This window comes from Temnothorax longispinosus, chromosome 11 (assembly GCF_030848805.1).
Source record: "Temnothorax longispinosus isolate EJ_2023e chromosome 11, Tlon_JGU_v1, whole genome shotgun sequence".
Classification (NCBI taxonomy): domain Eukaryota; kingdom Metazoa; phylum Arthropoda; class Insecta; order Hymenoptera; family Formicidae; genus Temnothorax; species Temnothorax longispinosus.
In genome coordinates this window covers 7311360-7327322 of record NC_092368.1, presented here as the reverse complement: position 1 = coordinate 7327322, position 15963 = coordinate 7311360, and the positions used below count along the sequence as shown (strand labels likewise).

Sequence of the window (15963 nt, the reverse complement as noted above, 5' to 3'; positions counted from 1 at the left end):
TGATATTATAGCACTCCAAAAAATAAACAATAGGCTTTGCAAGATGTGCGCACACATGGAATGAAGGCGAAATATTTAACATAGTAAAGTAAATGTCAAATATTTTATTTAATGCATCATATGATAATTACTAATAAGCGGTTGATATGACACAGTTCTCTGTTGTCATATACCTCGATCCTGCAATTCATATAATATGTATATGTATTGTATACATGTAGATGTATACATAATCTGAAATTAATTGAAAAATTATATCTTGATAGATATCGTAAATTCTTCCGTTTAACAAAACAGAATACCATGAAAGATTGTTTCTCTAAAAAGCTGTTATTTCGATGGAAATTTTGATAGTTAATCAATTCATTGAACATACTAATCAAGTTACTAATTATCCATTGAAATGAACTGTGTTGCACTGACCAACAGAACGGCATGCAACATGTTACCTGCAGGCTCGAGTCAGTATAGAAAATATTTACATTTTTTACGTAGAAAAAATAAATAATATAGATAATATTCATATAAAAAAAAATAAATTGTAAAATATTTGATATTTTATTCTGATATATAATTTAATGAAATGTTTTACCTAGAAAAAAGATATAATATAAATATATTTGAAAAAAATTCAGCTGTAATTAAATTTTTATTAAAAATTTAAAAATGCATTACAAAATGCGATGATATATGTAATAATGTAAATACAATAACAAGAGAGACAAAACATAAGAGTAAAATAACAAAAGAATAATAATAATTATATATACAAATTTTAATATTTAATGTTAATCACATCCATAGCCTTGTAATATTTCAATTTATAATATATGTATGGAATACAGAGAGTAAATTACAAACCATCCTTCACATTCCAAAATATTCTTAATTGGCGTAATGTCACAATATTTCTATTTACATTGTAATCTCACTATTAACTAGCATTTTTTAAAAATATTATTTCCCGCAGCCTGTTGCATCAACAGTCTCTAAAAGGAAAAATCGTATTTCGGTTAATGTGGAACAAAAAATAATGCTTCTTTCTTCAAAAATATGTATTTATTAATGCGTTACCTTAAATGGTGGCACAGCATCCACTAGTTGCAATCCCAGGCTTCTACCAAGAACAACGGGTGCTGTGGTGTATTGATAGAACCGACAGAGTCCATCGATGGCGAACATCATTGGTACGTTGTGACGTTGCCTGGATGTCTCATACTTTCGCAAATAGTGGATATCATTGAGATGACTGCCGTTCACGACGGCCTCGGCGAGAATCTGCGTCAGCTCCGTCACGTCGCCGAAACCTAAATTCACACCTTGACCCGCCAAGGGATGAACTCGATGCGCAGCGTCCCTTTAAAACACGAACATTAATGAAAGATTAAAAGAATATTAATGTATTAAATTTGTTGTATTATACGATAAATTGTTTCTAATAAAATCTCAATATAACAATTTCGCTTTAAAGACAAATTGTGATGACGAATAGAATATTTCTTGTGACGATTAACGTTGAGATTTATTTCGGGTCTTTATTTCAGATTTTTGTTCAGATTTCCATCAACCGATATAATTCTTAAGATCAGAAATTTTCTTACCCAACCAACACCGTGCCTGGCTGGACGTAAGATGAGGCATGGCCGAAACCCAAGGGAAACGCTGCCCGTGATCCCTCGACGATCGCTGCCACGGAGGGCGGCATTTGCCTGGACGCGTTGGTCTTCAAGGCGAGTCTCGAGAGCAGCCAGTGGAATCCATACATCCCGGTCTCGACGATGCTGCTCTTCGGATAGGTCCGCCACAACGCCTCGTTTATTCTGTCGACAAACTCCTCCTCCGAGACTTTCATCAGTTCCTTCGCCTTCTCACTCGTTATACTCCATACGAGCGAACTGATAGAATCTGTCAACTAATAGAGAATTTGAATTGTTATTGTGATAAATCAATTCATTAATCCTCGTTCTTCCTCGGAGGGGGGGGGGGTTGCGTTCAATTAAATTACTTAAAGTATTCGACTTCATGCACATCCATTTTGCATATCTTATTATAAATTATTCTTGAAAGACGCCGAAGATAACACGGAATAATATTCCTTTTTTTAAATTTTATTTCATTGATTTTGTTATGTTCCCGCAAGATTTTCCAAGCGTTCAGACGCTCTTTAGGCTTTGATATTGTTCACGCGAAGAGACGAATAAGTACAAAGACTGATAAGTTACCGGAAGCAATGCGATGGGTCCTGTTGGGAGGAATCTCTGCCAAGCGACAATGTTCTCCGTGGGCTGAAATCAATTAACGACTAGTATTATAACTTAGCAGCTCATAGATAATTTCTGGAATGTGAGAAACCGCCGTATCTCTTATTTCTATTCTGTGCCTGTGTATTACATTACATATTTTCAAGAAAAATATTACCTCAGACAGCTTGAGAGTCGCGACAATGCCCGATTGATTGTATTGCCAGTTAAGATAAATCACCCCCATTGCCTTTCTTACCAGCGAGTTAACACCATCGGCGCCCACCTGGAACACATCCAGCGCTTTATTTATGCTTGATGGTAACCGCGTCTTAAAAGTAAAATTATAAATGTTGTTATAAGGAAAATTATTGGATTAGCACGAGGATAGCGCGGATAATGCGCATTGCGACAGACGAGCGCGAAGATTTACAAACATGTACGAAAATAACGTCAGTGCTATTCCAGATTTCAGCGGAGATGTCGGAGATCGTCTGCGTCGAGTGGTTAACGTCTTATACTTGTTTTCCGTCGTAAACGCTACTTCGTTTATACACAAATCTGCAGATATTATCCGCAAAAAGTGCTATTTACATTTTGATATAACAGTCGAATATGTTAGAAAACCTCACAGAAGCTTGCACAAAACCTCGTAGTTATTTAAAACAAATTATATTACTAATCCTTATTATTAAAGATAACGTAAATTTATTTTCCAAATTATGTTTATTTAATGTTATTTTTTTTTAGTTTGTGTGTGTGTGTGTGTGTGTGTTCATGTGTTTTTTCCTTTAAATTCTTTTGCAAATTGAAGTAGATGAAAGTTGTCTTTAACAGATGTCTATGTTGATCAATCATAATAAATAGACTGTTATAAAACATATTCTCTCGAGTCTTTCATTAATTAAAAATTAATTATAAGAGGAAGGAAATACACGTCAACGACGATTTCGTTGAATGATATCGATTGATGCACCGACCGAATTCCACTGAATGTATTTACGCATGGAATGATCGGAGTTGATTGATAAAACAATTATTTCCGCCGGGACAGTAGGGAAAGAGTCTGCGGTCGGGGATTTTCTTCTTCTCCTTCTTCGTCGTTGAAACATGCCGGATATGCGAGGAACGAGAGCGAACCGCGAAAGATTAATGGAAGCTAAATATATAACTGTTTTATAAACACATGTGGGTATCTTGAGATATACAGAGAGCCGGAATAGTCGACTAAGTGTTCAGTATTAGCGAACAAGAGCGAGCGATATATACGCATTAGAAAGTCATCCATTCTACAATGTCAAGAGAATTTCTCATCAAACGACCGGTCTAACGATATGTTTCCCGTTATTCGCCGTTAATCATCATCGCAAAGTTAATACTTGGATGAAAAAATCATTGTCGTATTGTCTAGTGATAAATGTATTATTGTACGTGTGAAAGTGTGCTGCGAGAATGATATTGAGCTGACCGAGGGAAGATACTTTCCACCCTTTGTACGAATCGCTACGTGCTTATAGTATCTATTATAGTGCCCATTCATGTGGCTCAGATAATTTCTTTAAGAATCCAAAGGAGGACATAATTATGTCAATTCTCGGTAAGAAGAATTTCTTCGAAAGACTCTCTGGCAATCGTTTGACGCGAGAGACACTGAGAATGGAAGCTGCCAACAACGGAACACCGTCTATTGTGATCAGCAACCAAGTCAGTGAAAGAAATAATGATCGATTATCGATGATCTTCTGACGTTTCTTTAACGCTCGTACTGAATTTAGGAAGAACGCGAGGACATTTGGATGAGTGAGATCGACGGTGGCAGCATCTCCTCCGAGAACAGCTCGGATTCTGTTACCTGCCATATACCAACGACACCGATGACGCAGGAGCAACCTTGGAGCAAGAAGGAAGTCGAAGCGGCACTATCGAATCTTCCAGGGGGCGAAGTCGCCCTCTCCCTGATCCCTTCTCTTCAAGATGACGCTCTACAAAAGGCTTTAGAGGAATTTAAATACTTGACTCTCAACGAAACTGTGGATTGCAGGCATCGCAAAATCTCGTTGCCTACGTTTGCAAATGGGTACTTAATGACAACAACGAAAATTTAGTCTTACATCATGGTGTAAAAGTGAGGAATAAAAATAAGCTTATCCGTGCAGGTTTATGCGAAAGGCTCTATTAGATAGTGAAAACGGAGCAGCGGCTGCCGCAACTCCAGGTCGGCTACTTGCAGAATGGCCGGACACGTGTCTATTGATTTCTAGTTGGTTGGGTCACGTGGAGATCGCGAGGGTTTTGCTGGACAAAAGCGCACCAGTTTCCACATGTGATTGCGATGGAAGGTACATATAATAGTTATAATTTGCGATAATCAGATATTATTATTGAGAATTTATTAACAAGGGACATTAGTGCTGCTCTTTACCGATTTTGATGAAACTTGCAGGAGTTGTAGGAAATACTATGTAGTAAATATTTGTAAAGTCGTTTTTTCTTAATGGGCCCTAGGAGCTGAGTTATAAACAGTCATAGGTGGATCTTTCCACTGTGTATCTATATTAAGCCGCTTAACTTCTATCCTCGCGATTGAAATAAAACTTTGAAATAATTTAAGCATACTTCAGAATTATTTAAAACTATTCAGATTTGCTGCAAAATTGCCAGGAGCAGCATAATTCGGAATCACTGTTAAGGGCTTGGTGGACCTGCCGTTCAAATTGTGAAAAGTGCTACTGTTTCAAGTACTATTTGCTTGAAACATTGCACATAAACTGTGTATAAATCGTTTTAAAAAATTTGTTACTTATAATTATTATCTAATCAGCAATCAAATAAAACTACGAATAAATTAATTTATAGATAATAAATAAGTAAGAAAAGTAGCAAAGCTGCATTTAGCCGTTGCTAGTTGCTGCAAACAGGGGCAATTTTGTAGAAACATTCAGAAACATTACCCATAGAAATACATGCAAACGTAATTATTAGTTTAGATGGCAGACTCCACCAAGCCACCAATATTTTGAATTCTGGTGTTCCTGGCAATTTTGCAGCAAATATGATTAGCTTTAAATGATCCTGAAGCATGCTTAAATTTCCCAAAGTTTCATTTCAATCGAGAGGGTAGAAGGTAAGCGGCACGCAGCGGAAAGATCCACCTATAATTGTTTATAATTCGGCTCCCATTCAGAAAAACGGCTTTACAGATATTCATTACGTAGTATCTCCTACAACACCTGCAAGTTTAATCAAAATCCGCGGAGAGCGGCGCGTAGTGTCCTCTTGTAAATATCTCGAAAATTACCTGATTCTATCATATCTAACTATGACATACCTTGACTAGAACTAATCAAGCAAGCCTGCAACTTCAATTAATTTTCGAAAAATGACGTTTTTACAACCTAGAACGCCGTTACATCTGGCAGCTTGCGCCACGTCTGTAAAACTCGTGGAGGAATTACTGAAGCACGGCGCCGATCCGCGCAAATGGGACCTCGGGAAAAAATGCACCCCATTACATTGCGCCGCAGCGGCGGGTTGCGTTGCTACCGTCAAATGCCTGATCAAATCGGGTGCGGACGTGGACGCCGGATTGTCCGGCAAAAGCCCGCTTCACTATGCTGTGTTAAACAACGCCGGAGATTGCGTCGAGGCTCTACTACAAGCAGGTGCTTGTCCCAATAATCCACAGGTGCTCCTTTATCACAATCGTGTCAAGCACGAATTTGGTGGGGAAGTAATGCCTAAACAGAAATTCTTCAAGTGAAATTTTATCGAGATAATTGAGATAATTGTATGCGGAAAGTAATGGATCATAAGATGTTTAACGTAACATTAATGAGCAATAATAAAATTCTACGGATCAAAATTTTCCCACTAAAGTAACGCGTCTCTTCGGGATTCGGGAGCGAATATTTCTTCGATGAATTAATATGATTCGTTGGCAGGTTTACACAGAGACACCTTTGCATGTGGCGGCTAGTTTGGGCAACGTGCATTGTACCAAACTGTTATTGAGTCATGGGGCAGATGTGAGAGTGCAACTGGGAGTCGCGAGGTCAACACCTCTACACCTGGCAGCCGAAGAGGGGAGTGTAGAGTGCACCAGGTTGTTGTTGAATGCTGGTGCGGCCTGGGAAGCAAAGAATTCGCGCGGTCAGACGGCAATGCACCTAGCAGCGCTTGCTCAATCCGTAGAAACGTTAGATGCATTAATAAATGCCGGGGCGAAAGTCAACGCAGAGGATGACGACGGGCGAACTCCTCTACATGCTGCAGTTGCAAAAGCTCTAAGGAGCGGCGAACTGGTCAGGACTTTAATACAGGTTCGCAATTTAATTGAAAATTTTCCTTGAACAAAAAATAATCCTAATAATATTTTAAATTTGCGTCAATAAAAAAGATTAAATAAATTATATTCTAATAAAAGAGTTTTGCAAAAGAAATAGACAATAATAATTAAAAGTAACAACACGAAAATAATAGAAGTTTTCTTCCTTCAAAAGGCAGGCGCCTCGGTCAACAAGGCGGACAAGTTCGGCTACACGCCGTTGCACATCGCGGCCCTGAATGAGAGTTCGCCCACGGTGATGATGCTGCTGGCAAAAGGTGCTGATGTGACGGCGCGCACCAAGGGCGGCGTTTCTGCCCTTAGCTTTATTATACGTCGCACTCCGGATGTATTGCCGCGCTTTGTGGCGCGCTTTGATCAGGCGATCTCGTTGCACGATCATGAATTGGGCGACGTAGACTGTGAGCTACGGCTGGACTTCCGGCCGTTGGTGCCAGGCGGTCGCGGCGAGACGGATTTGATGCTCTGCCTGGTGGAGGTTGGTCAGGGTCATGTGCTGAAGCACCCGTTGTGCGAGAGCTTTCTCTATCTTAAGTGGCTGCGTATCCGCAAATTCTTCCTCCTCAGCTTGATGTTTCACTCGATCTTCGTCGCCCTCTTCACCGGGTATATCGGAGCAACGTATCTTTGGCAAGTAAAACGGCTCAGTAATGTTCTCCTCTGGCCGGTGTTGATATTCACCTGCGTGCTCGCCTGCAAGGAACTCTTTCAAGTCGCCCACGGTATCTGCTCATACGCCAGACGCTGGGAGAACTGGCTACAGTGGAGCGTGATCATGGCTTCTGGCATCATCCTGATCCCGTCGGTATATACTTGGCAGCATCACGTTGCTGCCCTGGGTGTCCTGCTGGTCTGGATCGAGTTGATGATGGTGGTCGGTCGCTTTCCCATGTTCGGTATCTACGTACAGATGTTCACCCAAGTGTCCATCAACTTCTTCAAGTTTCTTGCAGCCTACGTTTGCCTCATAGTCGGCTTCTCTCTCGGCTTTAGCGTGCTGCACAAAAATTATAAATCCTTCGCCGATCCATTGGTCAGTCTACTCAAGACGGTGATTATGATGTCGGGTGAACTCGAGTTCGAGGATGTCTTCTTCGACGAAACAGCGCCGCTCAAGTATCCCGGTACGGCCCACCTGATGCTCCTCGGCTTCGTTATTCTAGTGACAGTGATTCTGACAAATCTGATGGTTGGTCTAGCCGTATCGGATATCCAAGAGCTTCGCAGATGCGCCGGCCTTGATCGACTAGTACGTCGTGCCGAGCTCGTTGCTCATCTCGAGAATATGCTGTTCTCCAAGCTTTTGGATCACGCTCCGGCACGCAGGATAATACGGGCGTGTAGAAGAGGCGCTCTGCTATTACATCCGCCGTATCACTGCGCCTTGCACATTCGGCCGAACGATCCGCGCGAAAAACGTTTACCACGAGATCTTATCCGAGCGATATATCGTCTGGTCAGCGAGAGGAAAACGCGGCGAGCGACGTTCAGAGGCGGCGTGCCGCCACTGTCGCGAAATGCAAATGCGTCCACAGCAGATTCGAGTCACGCGAGGCTCAGCAGGATGTACAGCAACGAGAGCCAGCAGCAGCTGAACGAGCTGGCAGTCGAGTTGAAAAGATGCTCGTACAACATTAGCACAAGGCTGGACAACTTGACCGATAAGGTGGAGAGTATCGCAAGGGACTTGGGCATGTCGATGCACTTACATTAATGTTGCCTAATTATTGTCTCATCGAGCATTTCGAATTGTTAAAAAAAAAAACAAGTAAATAAAAAACCATGAGAACTAGCTATTCAAAAAAGAAGCACGAACTTGAGGTGAAAGAGATATAAGTTGTCAGAGCCTAATAATAATTTAATAGAGATATGACTCTAACGAGCCGCATATTTTAAACGACAATCTACATACACATACATCTATTTCGAAAATTGTATAAAAATCTAATGTAGTTTTATTTAGTCCTTACCAGTAACCTGGTCCTGTATTGCTCCCCAGATTGCAGCTGTACAGTGACAAACTCCATGGATATCTTTGGAAGTTTTATATTGGCAACCTTAGAATCGTAAATTACAGTAACATTTTCCATTTCAGAAAGCTGCTTGTTGACCGCGTGCAACAATAGGTCATTCTCGACTATATAGGCTAGATTATTGTTCAACAAATCCTCGTCGAACGTTATCATAGCATCGGAACATGCTTCCCACACCTATTGTAAAAAAAATTATATCTAAATGTCATAGATTCTCTAATTTTATAAAATAGTACCATATAAACTATACAAAAATCAGAATCCTAAAGATTACATTTTAACTACAGCATTTTAATCATAATTGACTATTAGCTATGTAATGTATCAAGATCAACCGTTATAAGTAGAAATTATCTTTATATTATTAATGCAAACTTAGTAACTTAACGATGTAATTAATTCTAAAATAGCAAAGAAGGAATGTAAAGGATTACCTGCATTCTTCTTACTGGAGAACAGCGGATTGCCTCTATGTGTTTCCATGCTCCTATACTGGATAATAAGATACGAGTTTGCTGATTCAATGCGACAACTCGATTGGAGTATTGCTCCTGCGGTGTGTATTCCTGTTTAGTGTTACCCTCCAAAAGTAAGATCTTTTTGTTCGCTAGTCTTTGATTATTTGCTGAAACAAACATATACTTGCCTCATATATCTTAGATGCAGAAAGCATAACAAAACCATAGATAAAACGTAGACCTTCAGTTTTAAATGATATATGTTCAAAGTTCTTTTTGTCTCACAGAATACTTGAAAATAATTGCAACAATTAAAATAATGCCATTAATTAATAATTGCTAATGGCAATTTTGATACATATGGTATTAGAATAGTTTGTTGTTTTAACAGGTAATGATTTTTTGTAAGAAAAGTGGAAATTATTTTAAAAATCTATAAGTTTGTTAAGAAATTTAATAAAATTCTTGAGAGGTCTTTAATTAAAAAAGAAGACAGCTTTGTGTCCTAATTTTATCACTAAAATTTAGTTTAAAAAATTTTTCTTTTTAATTAGACTTCTTAAATAATTTTCTTAAATTTCTTTGAACAACCTGATAGACTTCTGTCAGTGGTTCCCACACTTTTTCTTGACCATCTGCTATACACAAACTGATTGTGTTGATAAAAAGCTAACCTATGGCGCATGCCAACGTCGTGCCAACCATGCCACCTCCGACGACGACGACGTCGTAGGTCTCCTCATTTTTCGCGGTATTCGAGTAACTCCTTTTCGAGACCGCAATCGCGCCGGGAATGACACGCTCGCAATTCCGCGATAACGACGCGAGAATTAATCGGCATGTCGACATCGTCTCCATGAGAGTCGCCATTGCACTGACGTCACTGACGAGTGCAGGCAGTGCAGCCTGGTCCTGGTGTGTCCTGGTGCAGCGAAGTGAGCGAAGCGGGTGTAGAAACGCGCGACACGATCGAGAATTCGAGAGGGAGGAGAAAATAAAAACTGCGCCTCCGCGTTTCGCAAAATACGCAAAACACAGGCCGATTTATCGCTCAATTACTCTGTTTGATACGCAGGTAAATGTTTAGTATAACGCTCTCCCCTCCAATTTTCTTACAACTTTGTAAAATTGTTTATTTCTGTGTGTAAAAAACATTCTGAGAAGGAAAATCGTCGCTCAGGTCTCGTTTTCTTTTAAATTTAATTTCAAAGTTTTGATGTCGGTAAGGTAGGAAAATGATAATTTACGTTTTTTAAATACTGCGCAACTTTATTTGTTACTATATCCACAAATTAAGTTGTCCGCATGGCGCATACTCATTAACGGTGCCATTTAGGTTAAAATTTTATGGTTGTGAAATACTGTACGTGGCCAAAATTGATAAATTGATAAATTGATAAATTGTGATTTTCGTTAAAGCACTGCACACACACACGTGTGTATGCCCCGCTTTATAGAAGTTGTGATTTTTGTTAAAGCAGGGCACACACACACACGTGTGTATGTCCTGCTTTATAGAAGTTGTGATTTTCGTTAAAGCAGGGCACAAACACACGTGTGTATGCCCTGGTTTATAGAAGTTGTGATTTTCGTTAAAGCAGGGCACAAACACACGTGAGTATGCCCTGCTTTATAGAAGTTGTGATTTTCGTTAAAGCAGGGCACAAACACACGTGTGTATCCCCTGCTTTATAGAAGTTGTGATTTTCGATAAAGCAGGGCACACACACACGTGTGTATGTCCTGCTTTATAGAAGTTGTGATTTTCGTTAAAGCAGGGCACAAACACACGTGTGTATGCCCTGCTTTATAGAAGTTGTGATTTTCGTTAAAACAGGGCACACACGTGTGTATCCACTGCTTTATAAAAGTTATGATTTTCGCTCGGATTTTCGTTAAAGCAGGGCACACACATGTTTTAAGCAGATATTTTGTATTTAATTAGCAGACAGTTGTCACGTGACCTTCAAATGAAGTTGCGCAGTACTTTAAAAACGTAAATTATCATTTTCCTACCTTACCGACATCAAAACTTTGAAATTAAATTTAAAAAAAACGAGACCTGAGCGACGATTTTCCTTCTCAGAATGTTTTTTTACACACAGAAATAAACAATTTTACAAAGTTTTAAGAAAATCGGAGAGGAGAGCGTTATACTAAACATTTACCGATACGCATTATCATTTAGTCTTATACAATAGGGGTATTCAAATAAGTTAAAGTTTAACGGTTTGACAGGTTATGTCGGGTTAAAGTCGAGTAAAAAGTTAATTAATTAACTTTGGGTGCGCTACTCTTTAAGGTTATGCAAAATACATAAGTGTTTCATTAACCTATCACATTAATTTTTGGGTTAAAAGTGTAAAAATTAACTTTTTACCCGACTTTAACCCGACATAACCTGTCAAACCGTTAAACTCTAACTTATTTGAATACCCCTAATGCCCGATCTACAATAGCTGTAGTAAGCTGTAGTAAGCCTCAAGATGTAAGAAATTGACCAATCACAGTCGATTATTTTCCTCACATTCGCCTGTAATTGGTCAATTTCTTACGGCTTGAGGCTTACTACAGCTTACTACAGCTATTCTTAACCTTAGGTTAACTCACTCTTCGTCTCTTTCTAAGGGGGACGTTAGAAAGAAACAAAGGATAAGTTAACCTGAAGTTAAGAGTTAACCGACGTTTGTGGAACTGGCTCTTTAAATATAACTTAATTGTGCATATATCGAAGCACAATTAATGCGTTTTCGTTATAGGCGCTTTATTCATCATAATTCAGAAATTAAATAATCCCAAAAAGAGGATTAAATCTCTAAATTCTCTATAATTTTCTCTATTTAAAAAGAAAAATTAAGAATTAATTTTAAAAGGATTATTTTAAATGTCTCTGATCTCTTAATTAATTTTTAATTATTTTTAATTACGAGGATTACTTATAATTATCACAAAAAATATAAATTCTGTAATTTAAATTTAATACTTAATTATGTTAATTAATTAAATAATTTCGTTCGTGTCCAGAGCTTATTAAATAACTTTAAAAATGTTTAAAAAATCTAAAAAAATTCATAGAGCATGTTTGAACCTTTATAGAATACGAAACAATACTTTAGAACAATAAAACAAATTTTAAATAACTGTTTAAATTTAACAAATAAACTCGGAAAAATCGCTAAAAAAACGTAAACATTTAAAAAAATCATATCTTTAATTGAAATTGACATAGAATAAAATTTTTTTTTGAAATAGAAGCTGAAAAGTTGTTCCTTAAAAAAAAATTACGTCAATCTTGTGTATTATTAAAAAATAGTATTTTTTACAATTAAAAAATGCGTATTTTTGATGTCGTTAGATTCATGAAAAAAAAGGAATAAAAGTAAGATATAATCATCAAGTGCCCGATAAAAGCAGTACGTGGATCCACGTTATTGCTACGTGGATTCGACGTGGATTCGACGAAATTACGTGGATTCGACGTGGATGTGACGTGACTGTTTTTATCGGGTGATATTTGTTTTAAAATTGCGTATTTATAGAAAATATTATAAAAGAACAGTGAAAGTATTATAAAAGTTTGTATTTTTATATTTTATGATTAATAATATTAACAATCCATACACATAAGCGATGCACATATGGGTCTTAATATAATTGTCTTATATATTTAATTTTATATATTTATTTATATATTTTATATATTAATATATATTTAATTTTAACACTTTATTTTAACATTTATTTAACTTCTTTTGATGTTATTTTTCTTAAAAAGCCACAAAAAACAATTTTTTGCACGAAAATAACAAGTTTTAAGACCCGCTGCATTTGGCACACGTAGCCCCTGTGTGCATAGGTCATTCGTGTCCCGTTCGAGATTTGTAATCTCCAGTACTCGAATTGCGGTTGTATCAACAGAATCTAACCAAGTTTTTTCCTGAAATAGCTCTTCACTTGAAGTTTTTTTTCAGCTACTACAAATGGCACCACCTCTGCTGAGTTTCAAAATATTACAGGTAATAAAAGCAGGGTATACCCCACGGTAAGATAGGCAAAATGCCACTGTCAATGAAACGGAAAAATGACTTTGGATCTGCCTAAGTACACTAAAAAAAGAATTTTCTACGATTTTTCCGACTATCCATCCCCCCTCCTTTTCCCAGTGGCACCAAAAAACCGCCTTTTTCAAAAATTATTTTTTTCTCCGGTTCCTTTCATGTTAAAAATTTTGAACAAATTTGAGAATATAACTTATAAAAAGTACTTAGCACACAATTTTTTTGAGCTTTAGGCGCGTTGAATATCTAACCTAAAAAAATTAAATGATTGATAGTGCCTTAACTGACTCTAAAATAAACATAATATATTACTTTTGGATATATGTTGTCAATATTTGATACATTCCGATACGTCTCATATGTTTTTGAGTATGAAATCAGTCATAACTCAACGAGAAAACCCTAATTTTTGTATAAAAGTGCCTATTTTTTTCGTCGATTTTTGGATTTTTGGTTATTTTATCTAAGTTTATTTTGCATATAATTGGTAAATGTGAATATAAATATAATAAAAAATTGTACCTCTTATATACATATATTTCAAAGAAATCGTTCATTTATTCAATACATTTTCATGAAAAAAAAATTAATTTTTATGATTCCATGATCGTCTTTTTAATCCTTTTCGTCACTATCTTCCTCAATTACTGGTGTTACTTCTTCGAAGTCAAACAATGTTGTAAGTATCTCAGCTGGTCGAATAATCCTTGACAAGTATCTTGCATGAGACAGGTAAAAAGATCCAAACTATATGCGAGCAACACCCTATATAGTTCTGTTACCATTAGCGCAGTTACAGCAATTATACGTCTGACACTGTTGAGTCTCACTATCAGGTTGATATTGTAAATAAGATTTGTCTTATTTGTCTTATTTACAATATCAACCTGATAGTGTGGGACTCAACGGTGTCAGACGTTTATTGGTGTAACTGCGTTAATGGTAACAGAACTATAGGGTGTTGCTTGCATATATAGCCACCATAGTTCGGATCTTTACCTGTCTCATGCAAGGTACTTGTCAAGGATTATTCGACCAGCTGAGATATACTTACAACATTGTTTGACTTCAAAGAAGTAACACCAGTAATTGAGGAATGGTAACAGAACTATATAGGGTATTGCTCGCATATAATAGCCGCCATAGTTTGGATCTTTACCTGTCTCATGCAAGATACTTGTCAAGGATTATTCGAGCAGCTGAGATACTTACAACATTGTTTGACTTCGAAGAAGTAACACCAGTAATTGAGGAAGATAGTGACGAGAAGGATTAAAAAGACGATCATGGAATCATAAATATTAATTTTTTTTTCAAATGAAAATGTATATATTTGAATAAATGAACGATTTCTTTGAAATATATGTATAAGAGGTACAATTTTTTATTATATTTATATTTACATTTACCAATTATATGCAAAAAAACTTAGATAAAATAACCAAAAATCCAGAAATCGACGAAAAATAAGCACTTTTATACAAAAATTAGTTTTCTCGTTAAGTTATGACTGATTTCATGCTCAAAAACATATGAGACGTATCGGAATGTATCAAATATTGATAACATATATCCAAAAGTAATATATTATGTTTATTTTAGAGTCAGTTAAGGCACTATCAATTATTTGAGGACCATAAAACGCCCAAAAATGGCTAAAAATAGGGTTTTTCGCATTTTTGAGTACGGCCCACCATTCCGAAAAATCTGAAAAACATCTAATACATGTAGAACACTAAAATATACAATTTTTTAGAGTAATTAGACCTGCAACTATCAAAGAAATTAGAAAAAAATTGATTCAAATATTTATTTAATTTTTTTAGGTTAGATATTCAACGCGCCTAAAGCTCAAAAAAATTGTGTGCTAAGTACTTTTTATAAGTTATATTCTCAAATTTGTTCAAAATTTTTAACATAAAAGAAACCGGAGAAAAAAATAATTTTTGAAAAAAGCGGTTTTTTGGTGCCACTAGGAAAAGGAGGGGGGATGGATAGTCGGAAAAATCGTAGAAAATTCTTTTTTTAGTGTACTTATGCAGATCCAAAGTCATTTTTCCGTTTCATTGACAGTGGCATTTTGCCTATCTTACCGTGGGGTACCCTTTTGGCCGGACACAAATGAACCCATATAGACAGGGGCTGAGGCGGGTTAATCCTTTTTTAATAATCCTGCATGCAATATATATGCGGTGTAATAGCGATCATCGGTATTTCACTGCCCGCACGACATAACCTGCAATTAAACGCCCAAGTATATAGGATATATAATATTATTAATATTATATATGTTTAACTGCACCAAACAGCACGCATGTCAAAAGACATCGTAAAAACATCTTTAAGATGTTTTTAGACATGGTATGTATGTCTAAAACGTGTCTTAAAGATGTCTTTTTATATAGATATGTGTGTGCTGTCTGGGAAAATTCATAATGAGTTGAAACTTATGATATCCAGGACCTATCTACTACTCTAGCGAAACCACTGCCAAGGGAACGGGCTTGGAAAAATTAGCGGGGAAAGAAGACCCTGTTGAGCTTGACTCTAGTCTGGCACTGTGATGAATAAATCGTGTGATAACATCATCATAATGTCATTATGAATTTTATGTTTTACCTGGGCAAGATTCGTGCTCGAAAGAAAATGTCGGTAGATACGACGATCTTCCCCACAGGTACGACGGTAACGTTCATATTTCTGACGAATCGATCGCATTATTTTGCGCGCCATTTATTTCCACGGGACTGGTCGCAGGGCGTTAGCACTTCCTCGCGAACTTCACCATGACGACGGCAACGCCAGGTCGGCGATGCCAGGTCGCATTGA

At 37.2% G+C, this 15963-nt stretch overlaps 2 protein-coding genes and 1 long non-coding RNA gene across 3 annotated transcripts; 1 reads left to right on the top strand and 2 right to left on the bottom strand.

Annotated features, from left to right (window-relative positions):
- Window positions 1-756: 756 nt before the first annotated feature.
- Window positions 757-10124, bottom strand: Coq6 (ubiquinone biosynthesis protein COQ6, mitochondrial). Its single transcript, XM_071794183.1, has 8 exons — window positions 9751-10124; window positions 9053-9243; window positions 8556-8795; window positions 2419-2526; window positions 2223-2285; window positions 1602-1912; window positions 1075-1357; window positions 757-989 (listed from the first exon to the last, which is right to left on the bottom strand). The coding sequence occupies exons 1-8, from the start codon at window positions 9944-9946 to the stop codon at window positions 939-941; spliced, it is 1443 nt and encodes a 480-aa protein (XP_071650284.1). The 5' UTR covers window positions 9947-10124; the 3' UTR covers window positions 757-938.
- Window positions 2543-8449, top strand: LOC139822459 (transient receptor potential channel pyrexia-like). Its single transcript, XM_071794181.1, has 7 exons — window positions 2543-2746; window positions 3804-3944; window positions 4016-4317; window positions 4397-4579; window positions 5640-5925; window positions 6182-6559; window positions 6740-8449. Exons 1-7 carry the CDS (start codon window positions 2678-2680, stop codon window positions 8297-8299), a joined length of 2919 nt encoding a protein of 972 aa, XP_071650282.1. The 5' UTR covers window positions 2543-2677; the 3' UTR covers window positions 8300-8449.
- A 2517-nt stretch (window positions 10125-12641) lies between the features above and the next one.
- Window positions 12642-15892, bottom strand: LOC139822463 (uncharacterized). Its single transcript, XR_011734523.1, has 2 exons — window positions 15754-15892; window positions 12642-15370 (listed from the first exon to the last, which is right to left on the bottom strand). It is a non-coding gene; the product is annotated as an uncharacterized lncRNA (long non-coding RNA).
- Window positions 15893-15963: the final 71 nt, after the last annotated feature.

What these genes read in the sequence shown, in the direction of transcription:
- Coq6 (XM_071794183.1), bottom strand. Translation starts at nt 9,946, where the DNA reads ATGGCGACTCTCATGGAGACGATGTCGACATGCCGATTAATTCTCGCG. An exon ending in GACCCATCGCATTGCTTCCG is followed by an intron (nt 1,913 to 2,222) that starts GTAACTTATCAG and finishes ATTCTCTATTAG; the next exon opens with TTGACAGATTCTATCAGTTC. An exon ending in ATGCTGTGCCACCATTTAAG is followed by an intron (nt 990 to 1,074) that starts GTAACGCATTAA and finishes TTTTCCTTTTAG; the next exon opens with AGACTGTTGATGCAACAGGC.
- LOC139822459 (XM_071794181.1), top strand. Translation starts at nt 2,678, where the DNA reads ATGTACGAAAATAACGTCAGTGCTATTCCAGATTTCAGCGGAGATGTC. An exon ending in CTATTGTGATCAGCAACCAA is followed by an intron (nt 3,945 to 4,015) that starts GTCAGTGAAAGA and finishes TACTGAATTTAG; the next exon opens with GAAGAACGCGAGGACATTTG. An exon ending in TTGCCTACGTTTGCAAATGG is followed by an intron (nt 4,318 to 4,396) that starts GTACTTAATGAC and finishes TTATCCGTGCAG; the next exon opens with GTTTATGCGAAAGGCTCTAT.